Here is a 16902-nt window from a genome sequence, read left to right on the forward strand (position 1 = left end):
TCTTTGCAGGGCTAGGGGTTTGTGACAAAGGTAAGACACAATTCTGAGTTAGGAAGATAGACAAATGGAACATAAAAATACTGGGATGAATTTGATATGAAATCAACCAGGATAGAAGATAGTTATGAGACCAAACTATGAAAAAAAATCCCTCAAGCCTAAATATAATGATCAGTTGGTATTCACATTGCAAACCCAGAAAAGTCTATTATTAATCTTTTTTAGTTTCCAGTAGCTTACAGTAAATTTTATTTTCTTTAGTAATGGAAATTTTTACTTTACTATTTAATTACAGCAGCTATTTATATAGCATTTTCCTTTATTCAGCAAATTTTCAGCACAAATTACCTTTTATTTTCCCCTTACCTTTATTAATCTCCTCAGATTTATGGCAATTTGACCTGTCCTTCAAGCTTCATATGAAATCATATTGTTTACCCTCTGTATATCTGATCCTGCAGACCCAGCTGCAGGACCCTTATTAACTTCAGAGGGAACTTAAAGGAGCTGACTCTCTAATTGAATCCCTGTGCAGTGCTCTTAGTACAGGGCTAGTATTGTAAAAACATTGCAAAACAGATTGCATTAAGCAACAAAAGACCACCCAAATTACACCCAAATACCAAAATAAACTTTCTTTCTTTTTCCTCCAAAGCACTTCTTACAATCCCACATCCTAGCATGAAAAAGATTATGCTAACTATTCAGATTCACAATTCCTAAAAACCTTCCAGAATCACAGGAAACTTTTAAATGACTAATTGTCAAAAATCAGATCACTGTGAAACACTGTTTTGTGAGCAGCTGTCCCCATGTGAAGAGAACCTAAGGGCTCTTTCTGTGCCTTACTGATCTAAAATAATTTGATCCTTACTTAATCTCTGTTAAGAAAGCAGTCACATCACAGTAGAATTTGCTGTTGTCAATTTTGGATTGTTTCCATGTGTTCTGCCTTACATCTGTTTGGTGTTTAAGGCCAATGTTTCCTTTTTTTGTAGTCGTTTATTTCATAAGCCAATGTTATTATGAATGACAGGAAATTAAAGTTGAATTATTTAGCTTTGGAGAACTGTACAGAACAATGAAGAATGCCTCATTGGAGAAACTAAAGCAACTGCAGGTGGTATAATCCATCCTAAATATATTTGGCCACAACCTCCTGTTCTTAGAAAAGCCAGGGATATTCAGCTTTGGAAAACAAAGGTCAGGGCTTTGCTCAGTATCTATTGTGCATTTTTATTATATAGGTACCATAACTTGGATAACCCAGCAGTTATGTGACTGATTGTTAGAGAGATTTTTGTCAGGATAAACTTAAAAATAACCATGAGGATGTTGTGGCAAAAGTGGCAGTTCTGTTGTGGCATCATATGTCACAGTTATTCATTGTACATTGAATCATCATTGGGATTTTTCCTGTTATAGTACAATTTAAAATGTCACATATGCTGTAATAACGACTTTTACTGTGCTGGTACATATCTTAGGTAAGTCGATCCAATTGAACTTCATATTTAAAAATAAAATGGGCTCTTTAGGAGGCCTATAACTCTTTAAATAAATCTTAGCTTGTATATTGCCACAGTATTGTCCTTAAGGATATATTTTCATTGTTGTTAGCTGGATGATTGGCATCTGGATCTGTGCCTCCAGATTAGTTTATCCAATGTGTGACCAGGCACACTGCAATACTATTACTATGTCAGTGGTTCTCAACCATTTTAGATTCAAGGAATGTTTAACAAACTTAAAGCACCTTGTGATTTGAGCAGCACCCTATCTTAAAAAAAATAACTTATTTATACCTCCTTATATGTTATACCACTTTCTAGAGGGTCCAGGGAATAGCAAGGTAGAGAGTGAGCTGAGTCTGCTCTTATATGCTTATCTCCTTACACCTTGTGGTACCCTTCAAAGGATTTTGCAGAACCCCTGGATACCTCATCACCCTGTTTGAGAATCACTGTACTGTGTCCTCACTGGTGCTGTATTTCCCCATATGTGTTTCTGATACTTCTGGGAATATATCCCATGGTTTTTGTTCTCAGTTTTTGTCTCCGGTAAAATGAAATGCTCTATGCTTTTTTCCCAGTTAATTGTGGGAGAAGCTTTCGTGACACACAAGGAAAAATTTGCAAAGGCACTGAAAGACTAGGAATACTTCAGTGAATTATGATGTGGATACATAGGACATTTACAAGTAACTTAGTTTGTATACCACTGTAGGTTATACTGGTATCCAGACTGGACAATCAAGTGTCCAGAGATAGCTGCCTGTATTAAGCAGTATTGCAGCACCACATCCTAAGTAGTAGGGGATCCAGTAAGAGCATGCTTGCATTGAGCAAAAGTTACCTTGGATCACATTGATTAGAGCTGCTGACACATGATCCATAACCTGGTATAATTTACATGCATACACATTTTCTCTTGACTTTCTAGGGTGTAACTTTTTTCTGGTGTGGAGTGACTTACCCTGGTATAGGGCTGTATGTTTTGTGTTTGCACCACATTTATAGTACTGAAAAGGCAAGTTACATCAGTATAAATGTGTTGTGTGCCCAAACCCTCAGTTTACATCAATAGGCTGCTCACCTGAGTGTAAGCAAAATTTAGGCTTTAATCCATAGTCCCACTGGTGCCAACTAGTTTGTATTGAAAGCACCGCTTTCTTCAGATCAGAGGTTTTTATGTGCAGAGTGGCGTATGGTTAGAGTCTACACCAAATAAGAGCCTAGGCAATGAAGTCAACCCCTTACATGTTCTGCTCTCTAATTGCTTTCCAAGCAGATCAAATTTGCAGTTTTCAAAACTCACAACAAAGGTCTTTCTGGATGCTTGCCTTCTGTTGAATCCATGTACTTACACTGCAGATACTTCCTACGGACAAGTGTGTTTTGAGGCAAACTCAAGATCCATGTGGAAACGCTGCACTGGTCTGTACCTATCTGCATTTATGCATTAGATACAATTAATTGCATTTAAAAATAGGTCTTGTATAACATTTCCTATCTGCACATAATTCCAGATTTTCATGTATTTGAGGACCTTTGTACACACAGACCTTTGTCCTACTTTTATAACTAAAATGGCAAGATCTCAAAAATATTAAGTCATAGATATTTTTTAAAACATAAAAGTGATGGGCCACACTGTAGTCGTAACAAATTCATTCTGAATTATTATAGCTGGTGACATATCTGTGGTTGCCTCGATGAAGATGACCATTGCTAAACTCTTCACTTGTCCTGTTTTAAACCAGAGGGTCCTTTATGTAACAGGAAGTCAATAGGAATTTAGTGGGGGAGGAGTTAGGAGTTTCCTCTCAGCACTTTCCCTCCCAAACAATCTAGTCCCATTGCACATTATGGCTAAGTATGGACATTCAAAAAGCCTGAGGCAGAATCGATCAAACTTATGTGGGTTTCTATAAGCAGCATAGGTTAGTTTGGGGGTGAACAGAACACACATTTGCCCTTTGGTGGGGGTGGGGCACACAGGCTGCCTGCTCTGGCTGAGGTTGGGGGCCCTCCTGCACACCTCCCAGTCGGCTCCTTGCACTGTCAAAGACTGCAGAGCACAGCCAAGCAGTCAAACAGCTGGGCCATGCCATCTTCATCAGCTACTTGCATGTCAGCTATAGTCAGGCAGTGGGGGCATTCATCCCCTGCAGCCTGGTCGTGCTCCCTGGGACTGCACCCAGTCCTCTTCCCCCCCTGAACCTCCATCCCCCCAGAAGTGGGCATAGCCCCAGGGAACCGATCCAGCCAGCAGCTGGACTCCATTTCCCAGCAGCCCCTGCCCTCACGGCTTGGGCCCCAGTCTCCATGGAGACCCCAGCCACACCTGTGCCAGGCTGGAACGGCCATGGAGACCAGCCAGAGCTGCGCTGGCAGTGCACACGGCAGAGCAGTGGAGGAGGTTGCTCTGGAGCCACTGGGAACTTGGAATGGGGCCAGCTTGCTCTGGTGCCAGGGCAGAGCCACAATCTGCAGCCTGCAAGCTCCAGGGAAGGACACGCAGGCAGGGGATTGTGGCTCTATCTAGGCTCCTTGCAGCAGTGATAGCCTGCAGCCGTGACAGCTTGTTGCTATAAGGATGATTTGCAAGAAAAATCAAATATTGATAGAAATTATTTCAACTTGTTTCCAGATGTGTTAATGCTTAGATTTTATAAATGAAAATGCTCTGATTGAATTCATTTACTTCAGAAAATTCAACCATAACTGTAACAAGTTTTATATTTGGAAATTTATTTATATTTTAGATTAACTTCATAAAATGATGCTTTGTGTAGAACAATTTAAAATGTGATCACATTATTTCCCAGGAGAAAGAGGCTCCCTTGTTATTTATATAGAAAATTTTATAATTCATTTATTGCAGAAACATTAATCTATGGCCCTTTAAACTTTTCATATATAAAACTAAAGGGATATTAAGCCTTCTTTAATTTAGACTGAATAACATTTTATTATTGTAGAGTTGTGACCTGTGTAATACTTTATTTTAGAATAGTTTGTTCTATAATGAGGAAAGTTTATCTCTTGCAAGCATTCATTAAGTTATATCTAAACTGACAAAGTTCATCATAAATGTAGTCTTAGGAAGGACAGTTCTGATTATAAACATCTATGGAGGAAAAATTCCTGAGTATGCTCACTTATCCTAAACACAAAAATGCTCCAGTGAAGCCACTCCAGAGGCATCTCTGGATCGCACTAAAGACCAAGATCTCAATATTGTTTGCAAGCGGACATCCCCAGAAATCTGAAACATGCAAACAGAGACAGGGGGAAGGGGAAGGTGTGCTGAGAGGTTGTCTTTGCTGGGATTTCATAGATTTCATAGACATTAGGCCTTGGAAGATCAACGAGTCCGGCCCCCTGCCCAAAGGGCAGGAAGTCAGCTGGGGTCATACGATCCCAGCAATATAAGCATCCAATTTGCTCTTGAAGGTGTTCAATGTAGGTGCTTGAACCACCTCTGATGGCAGGCTGTTCCAGACCTTGGGGGGCTCAGACAGTAAAGAAATTCTTCCTTATGTCCAGCCTGAAATAGTCTTGTAGTAGTTTATGACCATTCGACCTGGTCGTCCCTTGGGGCGCTCTGGTGAACAAATGTTCCCCCAGATCCTGGTGGTCACCCTTGATAAACTTATAGGTGGCCATCAGATCACCCCTGAGCCTTTGCTTTTCCAGGCTAAAGAGCCCCATGGCTCTCAGCCTGTCATTGTAAGGTCTGTTTTCCTGACCTCTGATCATGCGCGTGGCTCTTCTCTGGATTCTCTCAAACTGCTCCACATCAGTTTTGAATTGTGGAGTCCAAAACTGGATGCAGTACTCCAGCTGCAGCCTCACCAAGGCTGAGTACAAGGGGAGAATGACATCCCGGGATTGGCTTGAGAAGCATCTATGGATGCAAGCCAGCATTTTGATCGCTTTACTAGCCACAGCATCACACTGCAGGCTCATGTTCATCTTGTGGTCAGTAATGACCCCCAAGTCTCTTTCTTCCATAGTGCTATCCAACGTAGCACTGCCGAGCCTATGAGGATGCTGCAGGTTTTTCTTCCCAAGGTGGAGAACCTTGCATTTTTCGATGTTAAGCACCATCGGGTTCTCATCCGCCCATTTGCTGAGCCTGCCCAGGTCAGCCTGGATCACCCGCCTGTCTTCTGGTGTGGATGCTTTTCCCCAAAGTTTGGTGTCATCGGCAAACTTGGCCAGTCCACTCCTGACTCCAATGTCCACATCATTAATGAAGATGTTGAACAATATGGGTCCAAGGACAGAGCCTTGGGGGACCCCACTGGTCACAGGACACCATGATGAGTGACTGCCATCAATTCCTACCCTCTGGGTCTGACCACAGAACCAATTTTCAAGCCAGTGGATCATGGTGGACCCAAGGTCACAATTGGCCAGTTTCGCCAAGAGGTGATCATGGGATGCCAGATTGAAGGCTTTTTTGAAGTCTACCCTATAAGACAGAATAGGGCATGCATCAGTGGAATGCTAAACTGACATGAAATATTTTTGATTTATTTGACAAACTGAACTCTTTTGGGAAAAAAAGAAAAGCTGATTATCCAATTGCTGATAGATGTTGTGGTTTCGGGGATAACTTTTAGCTGAGAGAACATGACAGAAAATACACATTAAAGTTTGGTTTATTTCTGATACGTCTAAGTTTTGAAGTTCATTTCATATTTGAACTCTGATTGCTGAGCCAAATTCTTTTTCAGTTGTGCTTTAAGGATTCCCAGTATATCTACAGTTGAATTTTTTTTCATTCCCACCAGTGAACTGAATATTTCCCTGGGGAATCAAAACTCTAATAATACAAAATCAATTTGTTAATGCATCCAATCAATGCTAACACAGGAATGAAAATAAGTCTCTTTCTAAATCAAAACACAATGCACCACAAATCTGACTAATCCAAAAAATATACTATGTTTTTCATAAACTAACACACATACATGTTTTTATCGAAGAACAAATGACACACATAAAAATATAGAAGTAAAACAATCTATTTGTGTTTTTTTTCAGATTTAACAAATCAAGTAGAGACAGTTGGACTTAAATTTCAGAAAGTAACAGCTGAAATGGACCACTACAAACATCTACTCATGTAAGACATACTATTTATTTTGTGTTGTGATTCTGCTGTCAATTTGTGTTCAAAACTGTGACTGAGTATCTTTAAAAAAATAGAGAATTACATACTGATTGTCAAAGAGGTTTAGTATAAGATGTGTGGCATATGGTATATGACTTATTTTAAATTTTATTAAGGTTTGTTTACTAAGGTTACTAGAGCTTGCACCTAGTGTTTCTGAGAACTGTACATTAATTCTATGTCAATGGATGTCTGTGCTGCGACAGAGACCAGGGAGACTGTGTAATAAATATGCTCTTCCGGGGCAGCCAAAATCAGCTGCTCAAACAGAAAGCACTAGCCATAACTTGATCAAGTCTGCTGGAGCAATTAAATCAAGTCTGCTGGAGCGTGGTAAATACTGCACTCCAGCAGCCTCCAGCATGCCATGTATCAGTATCCCTATGCTTAAAAATGGTGGCGGGGATGCTTTATCTAAAGCTCATTCAATGTGCACATTAATTATAGTGCCCCCGCTCCCCCCACTCCTGGAGCACATGTATAAATGCTCAGAGATGGTAATAACTAATCCCAATCAAGTGGAAGCATAACTGAGATTCGTGTTGTGACTGGTGCACATATACACTATTTCCTACTCACACATATGAGAGGAACATGCCAGTTGAACTCACAATGGTATGTGCTGCTTTGGGTTAAACCTCACCTTAGTGGGATTATTAGAGAGGGGAAAAAAGAAGGAGGAAAGGAAGAAGCCTATGCACCTTCTATTTCAACATAAAAGGAAGCTGAGGGCAGATTCCCTTTCCCCAAACTCCCAGAATGGTGAGGAAAGAGATACTGCTCCTTACAACCTCTTCTATACTTCCAAACTATTCTACTATATTTGTGTTTTATAAAAATAAACAAAAACTATTTTAAAAATTGACCCCTTGGTCGTTCATAAAGAGGCATCAGAAAATCATCATTCTGGTTTAATGTTAAAGGTCCTCCTTAATAATTCACAGATCAACTCATCTTCCTCTCAGCGCTTTACTCAACGTTTATTGAAGCCAATGTATCTTTATCCCATACACATGGAAAGAAAGAAAAAATGCAAGTAATCTGATTTAATTAGGCCACAAAATGTTATTCTGGAAACTAGCAGCAATAACTGCTATAATGCTGGTCACAATTAAACTGACCTTTAATATTTCCACCTTGAGGAAGACTGATGTCAGTTCACTGAGGTCACCACCACTCCAAAGTTGATCTCCAACCACCTATCACATATTAAAGGGTCGGGTGAAGGCATTTGTCACTTTGTTGCATCTAACATTAGGAGCCCAAGCTATGTTCCTAGTACCTGCCATCTGCTAAACTGATTTTGAACCTAAGGACTTTACTAAAAGCAAATAAAAACTCCAGTCCTTTTCTAATGCCAGGAGCATGGAGGAGTTAAAAAATGTAGTTCAGCATGGAAAATCAGGGTTTCTCTTGTCTTCACACATGTAAAACACATCAGTGGTTTACCTGAGCATTACCAAGTCAGGTACTTTTCAACCACACCCAGATGCCTTGCTAGTCCTGACAAAGCCCCCTTGGCATTAAAAGCTGTACTTCATTGACCTCAAGAGGAGTGATCAGTGCACAGATCAGCTTTGAAATCAGACCTGATTTTGTTTTCTGTTCTGAATTGTTTTTTTCATCTTTGATAAGATAACATACATTAGAAGCTTTAACAGATCCATAGTGAAACCAGTGTGCATTTAAAAGGATCAGAACAAGAGCACATATATCCTTGAATGAGCTTTTTGCCGAGTTTAAAAGTCATATGGCATGTACATTTGGACTTTTCACAATCTACAGAAAAAATATTTTATTGTAAATAATTCAGAACTGGAATCCATTTTTATAATGATCTAATGAAGATAAATGTTACTACCTCACATTTTAAAGACAAGAGTAATGAGTTAGTATTATCAACCCTAAGAAAATGCCTGTCCACAGTCTCTTTTACAGACATTTCTCAAATTTAAATAAGATTTCCTTTATAGTCTGAAGTGCTGTTTTCAGTTCCTATATTTGGAGAGCCTGATAATAACAAGTTACAAATATTTAGAATGCTTAGCAACAAAGTGCTTTAATAGTAAGGCAAGCTCTCAGTATGAAAAACACATTTAATGTAGTTAACTATACAGTAAAAAACCCCCTTCCAAATGTAATTTTAAAATATCAATGTAATATGGCTATAATTTAATAAAATAACATATTCTATTTCTGTTTAAATATAAATATGAGGTTTAAGCATGGTTATTACTTGGAGAAGTAATGCCATAGGAAAAAGAAGCCTCCAAAGTTTCCAGCCTAATACCTTCCTCCATTGTTAATGTAGGTGATAATTGTGATTTTTCTTAATTAAAACCTCTATCTGCAAGCTAATACTTTTCTTGTTTACTACAGTAAATGTCTTATATTTTACTTTATATTAGGTTATGCTTAGATTACAGTAAAACATAAAACAAACTAATAAAAATCATTTGTCCCATGATGTGTTATATATACATAGAATTAAAATTTCCTTTCTTTGTAGTTTTGACTTGCAGACTTATGAGATGTAAATTGCATACCTCTTCTTATTCCTGATATAGTGTTTTTTTAAAGAAGTTGTATATACTGACCTATAAAGAGGTAATATGTATAAAACCAAGTATATTTTGTTATATAATTACAATGTTAAGGTTTAATGTAATAATCATTCATACAGAAATACAATCAATACCCTATTTAACTTAGTTCATCCAGGTGTGGACCTTACACTTAGACCTGATCTCAGTGAAAAGAAATCAATCTAAACCCAAAAGAGCACACAAGTTCTGCACACACAAACCAATCTAAAAATGGCAGAACTTCGTCTAAGATAGACCTGGATTGATGTACACCCAAACTTAAACAATCTAGACTAGACCATAAAATGCAATTTCTGTACAGTTACTTGCACATCTGCATGTCTGGGAAGCCCAGCTCCTTGCCCCAACCCTTTGAGCTGCGCTTTTCTTATCCACCCCCCTGGCATGGGGCTATTTTTAGCCCCCCAGCCCCTCACCCCCCCCTGCCATGGACCAGCCAGCTCCCTCCACCTCCAAACCCCCAGCCTGCAAGCCACTCTGGGTGTCATTTTTGTCTGTGTTTGCTTGTGCCAGGAGCCAAGGAAGTAAGTATCAGTGGGCAGATGGGGCAGGAGGGATGGGGGTGTAGGTTTTATGAGGAGATTGAGGGGCTAAAATTAGAGGGTGGTCCTTCCCAAACCCTTGGTCTTCCCCAAGTCCCCCCACAACCCCCTCCCCCCCTTGATCCTGCCAAAACCTCCTGAACCTCAGCAATTTCCCATGGAGCCCACCAACCTCCACCATCATCCCTGACTGCTTCTGCGGCTCTCACCTGTCCTCCTGATCCTCCCAAACCCTCCTGCAGATCTTCCATGCCCCCCCGATCCCTCCCACAGATCCCACCTGCCCCTCCATCCCTCTTATCGCTCTTGCAAATGCTGCCTGTCACAGTCCCCACAATCCCTCTCGCAGATCCCTCCCGCCTGCCTCCCCATCTCCCTGATTTGTCCTGCAATTGTTGCCTGCACCAGCAACATCCCTGCGGAGCCCTGAGCCTGCTTACCCCCCCACACCATTCCTCCACCCACCCCCCCACCCCCCAACTAGTCTCTTCCATCCTGACTTATCCTAGATAGGATATAATATAACTAGCAAGGTAGTTATAAGTATACGCAGCCATAAGAATGTTGACTATGCTAGAGCTCCCAATTGTAGGAAGATTTTGTTATTTTATTTCTTTCTGTATTTATTTATTTAATTTATATGCTGTCCTTCCCAACAAAGCTCAGGGTGGCTTACAGAAAACAGCTAAATACCTTACAAAACAAGCTAACATGAGAACAAAAAAAAGAAGAAACATAATAACTTAGAAAGGCAACAGCACAAGGACATTGTCTTACCCTGGACTCCCCCTGGGCTGTGACATTTATATATCAATTAACTGAAGCAACTGTGCTCAGGAGGCTCTAGCCCTTCCCATCCTTCCTCAGCAGGAATGACTGAAGATATAGGATTCAGTTAGGGGATGACAGGGTATATTACAGAATCATAGAAAAGTAAGGCTTGAAAAGACTTCTGGAAGTCATCTAATCCAATCCCCTGCTTGAAGGAGGATCATTCTTAGCCAAATCCTTCTGTCTATCCAATCAATCTTGTTGCACAACTAAAAGTATATTGCCCCAAAACACCAAAATCACCCTAACCTGTCATAGGTAAAGAAGAGGGATAATGGTGGTCAGTGCCCTGCTGCTGTAAGAGTTATTAAAGAGTACTGAGGAGATCCAAGGAACATCTCCTGCTATACAAGAAGGCAAAAATCCATATAAATCCAGTCCATATTAGCCTGACCCTGGAGTAAAATTCCTTTCTGTTCCCAAATGTGATGATCATTCTGACCATGAGTTGATGGGGCAATACCCTGTAGCCAGGACCCTCCAGGTTTTAGTCCCAGCAGGAGCACTGGCATACCCCAGTCATAAATCTCCAGCCTTGGCTATAAACAACACCCAATGTTTCTATGAAATGCAGAAAACCCCCCTGACACCTGTAGTAACAGGAGAGAAGAAATTCCTTCCGAGCCCTATGCAGCAATCAGCAAAGCTGGGAAGCACGGGAAAACCAAATATCCTCCACTCTGCTCTTCAACCTGTCGACAGCAAGGATAACTTGACATGTCACCTTTCACTGGAAAGTCAGAGCTCCCCTTTCTGTGTCCCCTCCATAAACTCATCCCAGCTCTTTTAATCTTTTTTTTTTTTTTTTTTTTTTTTGTAACTAAGCCAGTTGTGGAGTTCAGCTTCATTCTCTGGGTGCTGAGCATGGTGTTCTCCAATACACACCTGCTCTTGGCTGCAGACTCATCTCATTTATCTCCCAACAATCCTGGCATAGCTAATGCTAGATCATCTCTGACCAATGGTTATCCAAGCTCTTCTTAACCTCCAATGATGGAGATTTCACAGCTTGCCAAAGCAGTCTATTTCCCTGTCTCACTGTTACAACAGTGAAAAAGTTCTTCCTGCTATCCATCTAAACCTAATTTGTTGCAACTCAAGCCATTGGTATGCATCCTGTTCTTTGAAGCAAGGGAAGAAAGGTGTTTTCCCTTTTCTTTATGACAGCCCTTCAGATGTTTGAAGATGGTATCATGTCCCCTCTTAATCGTCTTTACAACACACCTATTTTTTCTAACCTCTCTCACATGGCTTGCCTTCCAAGCCCTTTCACGTTTTTGTTATCCACTTCAGAATCTGATTGGGGTGTGGGCTAGTGGGGAGTCTAGTATGTCTGTACTTTGAGGCATTAATACGCAGCTGGGGTTGCTAGACACTGCTTTTTTCATGTCCCAACGGAGTCAACTCAAAGCAGAGAAGATGATGGATTTCTTCCAGACACTCCCCAGAGTGTACCAGACTCATATACTACCAAGACCCCTTTCTTCCTTTGAATTGCAAATTGATGGTCATTTTTATTGTACCTCTATAATTAAAAAGATGAGCCAAGATTTTAAAAATGGGTGTATAAAGTTAGTCTCCAGATGCATTTACACACATGCTTATTTCCCTCTGTCACTGCAGTCTTTACCAAGCAGCAGCACCATGAGTTAATGAAGATGTAGAGGGAGTGAGGGGGTTTGGCTGGTGAGCAAGGATGGATGTAAAGAATCATGCAGAGATAGATTGACACGGAAAAGGAGCTAGGGTGTGCATAAAGAGGAGCACTGGGAGAACGTAGCCATGACAAAAGAGTGCCACAGTACATAGGGCAAGTACACATGGAGGTCTTCAGTGTTTGATAATGTGGCAAAGAGGACAGAAACATGTATAATTAATAGGGCTGCGCGAAGCTTTGGTCCCTGATTCAATTTGGCGGAGATTCAGCCTGATTCGGTGGCTGAATCTCTGAATCCAAATCAAATCAAAAGACCCTATAATCTCTCCAAATTGAATTGGAACTCTCCAAATCAATGGCCCAGCTCAGGTTTGGGGGGGCCCCCAGAGCACTCCCCAATGGACCCGGAAGTGGATAGGAAAAATTGGCCCATTTTGCACACCCCTAATAATCAACACATATAGTTATTTACACAGATGGCTATAGACTCCTTCAAAAACTAAATACTCAAAAATTTCCCCAGATAAAATAATTGATATAGAAACAAGTTACCTGCTTGTCTCATGGCACACAAAAATGATAGGAAATTATTAATGAAAACTTTACCCTTCCATTGTAACCTAAAATGGTTTGACCTACTTTGACCTTCACATTATTTCATCCACAGCATACATGCATTCTTCCTTTAGCTGTAATACAAAACATGCAGCCTTAAACCCTACCACAAACATCACATATGAAAAATACATCACTTCATCTTGCTTCCTCATCCATACCACTCACATAACACCATTATAGCAAACTTCAGACACAGTAACATCTCAAAAATATAAACATTATTCCAAGGTACTTCAGCTTTAAAGACAAAATATTCCCTCTGTTAACTACCACTCAGTACAACATACTTAAATACAACTATCAGCTAAAATCTGCAAACTACAGTCTACTTTTAACACCAAACATCACTCCACATGGACACAAAGTTATGTAATTTCTGTAGAAGGGGAGGGAGGTGTCATGCATGTTGTGCAGGAGGTAATTTAGAGTAGAGATTGTGAAAATATTGTAAGGCTTGGACAAGTACCTGGTTTGGTGGTACAAGCACTTGAAAACCAGCAGGAGTTATTCAGCAAAACTCTTTTATTTGAAGGACTAGAAAACATATAGTTAATTTATTCCTGTTAGGAAGATAATTAAATAACTGGTTTAACTGTGTTTATCTCTGATTGTAATTTGTCACTCTTAAATCTTTCATCCAAATATGTAGTTATGTGATTATCAGGGATCTGGGTTCTCTATTTCCCATGGAAAAATGGAGTAAACCACAGATTTTATCTTTTACCAGAGGCAAACACAGATTTCTCATTGTACTAGAGAAACCCATGGCTTTTGCAGTTTTGCAACAAGCCCTCTGCAGACTGGCTGAGTCCCAGTCTGCAGAGGGCTGGGAGGGAGTGGGAGGAGGGCAGTCAGGCTGGGGACGCCATGAGCATGTGTATGTATATGGCCCCAGGCAGCCTGGAAAGCAGCTCCCGCAGGTAAGTAGGTGGAGCAGGGAATTGAGTCACCATAGGGAGGGAGGGGGTGAGTTGGGTGGGGCTGGGGCTGCTGCCCAGCCAGGCGGTGCATGGGGCTTGGGCCTCAGGGCCACAATGCACAGCTATAGGGCCCCAATGGGGAGTGGGACAGGGCTGCGGGCAGCTCCTCCTGGGGACAGGATGCAGCCAGTTCCCTGCTGGTGCATGCACTCCCAGGGGCAGGGGGACCCCCGCACCCAGATCTGTGCGCGGGTTGGGCACAGGCTGCAGGCTAGGGCTCCTGCCCTGCTGCCGTACCACAAGGTCTCTGCAGTCTGGTTGGTATGGCCCTGTGCAGCAGGGAACAGCAGGGCCATGCGGAGAAGCTGCTTGTTGTTGCAAGCTCCATGCTGCCTTGGTGATGTGCCCCCTGTGTGCAGCAGCTTTGATTGGCACAACCCCATGCTGCTGCCCTCACTACAGCTGCATGTGCAGGGGACACATCACTAGGGCAGTGCAGAGCTCACAACAACAAGCAGATTCTCTCTGAGGCCAGTCAGGTTATAATTTAGGGCAAATTTGTTTTATTCCTTTAAGCTGGCAGTGTATTACCTTCTTTACTTCAGAGTTTTTCTTTCTGTCCTATTCAAGGGGTCAGTCTGTTTGCCTCAGTGTGTAGAATGATTTGTTTGTTAATTTTCTAAGTCCTTTTATCAGAAGCATAGTATTGGAGAGTGAGTCAATTTGTCATCAGAACATTTATATAGATGTGCTGCCAGGGGAAATAAGATTAAAAGGTAACAATTAGAAAGCTTTATCAAGCTCATTTAATGGTCCTAAAAATGCCAGGGAGTACTGAAAACAGAAATCCTTTCTATACACTTTAAAGTTATACAACAGGCATTCACTAGTTCCCTCAAACGCTTTCCTGCCCTAAATACTGTTTTGAAGAGTACACTTTTAAAAATGAAGTTTCCAGAAATCATATCCATGACATTAGCAAGCTAAGAAAACACAGACTAGACAAAAGTATTGTAAGGTAGATACAAAACTGCATGGGCGACTGGTGCCTCCTGAGTCGGGGGGGCACTTGCCCCTGCCCCGGCAGACAGTCAGCAACCAGGGAGGTCCCCCCATGGCCAATCCCACAGACTGGTGCGGGAGGTCCCTCATGGCTGATTTTGCCAACCGGGTGTTGGGGGTGAAGGGGGAGTCCCCACCACGGCCAATCCCAGCTGCTGGCACTTCTGGGTAAGCACGATTGGCACTGAAGTTGGATCATTGTCCTCAGCCAGTAGTCCTCAGTGGCTCAGTGTCTAGTTAGAGGGAAGATACCAAGTGCAGTTCCCCAGGAGTCAGTCCCAGGCCTGGTATTGTTCAACACCTTCATTAATGATTTGGCTGATGAGATTGAGCGTACATTTAGCAAACTTGGGTGGAATTGTGGACAATCAGGAGGGCAGGTCTTAGATCCAGAATGACCTCGATAGAGTGGAGAAATGGCCCACAGTCAATCAGATATGATTGAATAAGGACAAGTGCAAAGTGCATTTGCGACAGAACAATTACATGCATAAATACAGACTGGGGAACACCTGGCTAGGCTGCAGTACTGCAGAAAGGGACCAGGGGGTTATGCTGCACTGTAAGCAAAATATGAGGCTACTGTGTGCTCTTGCTGAGGAAAAAAGAATGCCCACAGCATCTTGTGTTGTATTAACAAAAGAGTCACTTGCAAATCAAGAGAAGTGATTCTTCTGCTCTATTCAGTACTGGTGAGGCTTCACTTGGAGTACTGTTGTCCAGTTTTGGGCCCTACACATCAAGAAGAATGGACAGTTTGGAAAGAGGGTAACAAAAATGATCATGGGCCTGGGAGATGAGGTTTATGAGGAAACGTAAAAGAACTAGTGTTATTTAGCCTAGAAAAGAGAAGACTGAAGGGAAATTTGATAACAGTCTTCAAATACCTTATAGAGAGGATGAAGGTAGGCTTTTCTTTGTGGCTGTAGGAGACAGGACTAGGAGCCATGGCCTCTAGCTGCAGCAGCGGAAATTTAGGTTGGAGATTAGAAGGAACTTTGTAACTGTGAGGGTAGTCAGGCATCAAAATAAACTTCCTAGAGAAGTTGTAGATTCTCCATCCTTGGACTTTCAAAAGCAGGTTATACGGACACTTGGCAGGAATGATTTAGTCAGGGACTATCCTGTCATGAGCAGGGGCCTGGACAAGATCTTATGAGGTCTCTTCCAGCCTTACTTTCCTATGATCCTGTGATAAGGTCATACGGGTGTCAGTGAAGGTTATAACTTCTGTGGTGTTAATATTAATCTCCAGAAGAATCTGGGGGTACATCTGCACATGTGCGGTACTGCAGAGTTGACTACTTAGCGCCTCAGGAAAGCGTCACTGTCTACACATGTGCGCATATTAGGGCAAAGTCAATTAATTAACTCCGCTGTAGGTTAGTACTTCCAGGGACAAGTACTATCCCACAGCAATAGGCAGACAAGGATCTTTGGGTAAATCTGATACCTTTTATCAAACCAACTCAAGCAGATGGAAAAATTCTTAGCAAGCTTTCAGGTTTGAATACCCTTCATCGGGTTGAGGAAGCATCTGCAGTTGGTGTGTGCTCTTCCTGGATGGATTGAATAGTAAAGAAGCCAGAGGCTGGTCTCCATGCAAGAAAGCTGGTCAGTGAAGATGTAAATTGAGGAGTCAGTGGGTGAGAGACAGGCTGCCTAGAAGAGATTTTTTCCTGATATTAAAATACATAAAAAATAGGAATCGAATAACAAATGAATAAATTAATTTCACAGGGTTTTTTCTGAATAAAGTCTTCATTTCTTATTATATATAGGCTTTATCAACAATTTTATGTTTTAGAATGAAAACAAAAGAAGTTGACAGCTACGAAAGTGAACTAAAAAAACTGGAGCATGCAAATGATATTTTACAATCAAGGTAATTTTCAAAATCATTTATACATTATATACGGAGCAAATTATTTTTATTTTATTGCTTTAATATTTCTCATATATGATTAGCATGTTTATTA

The 16902-nt window shown here is 41.3% G+C and overlaps 1 protein-coding gene across 1 annotated transcript in view; it reads left to right on the forward strand.

Annotated features, from left to right (window-relative positions):
- Nucleotides 1-16902, forward strand: part of LEKR1 (leucine, glutamate and lysine rich 1) — a 137057-nt gene that overhangs the window by 89481 nt on the left and 30674 nt on the right. The window contains exons 6-7 of the mRNA XM_090054129.1: nt 6558-6639; nt 16731-16808. Of these exons, the coding sequence (XP_089910255.1) occupies nt 6558-6639; nt 16731-16808 (160 nt within the window). The remainder of the gene's footprint in view (nt 1-6557; nt 6640-16730; nt 16809-16902) is intronic.

This window comes from Crocodylus siamensis, chromosome 6 (assembly GCF_052110815.1).
Source record: "Crocodylus siamensis isolate JL-2025a chromosome 6, ASM5211081v1, whole genome shotgun sequence".
Taxonomy (NCBI): Eukaryota; Metazoa; Chordata; order Crocodylia; family Crocodylidae; genus Crocodylus; species Crocodylus siamensis.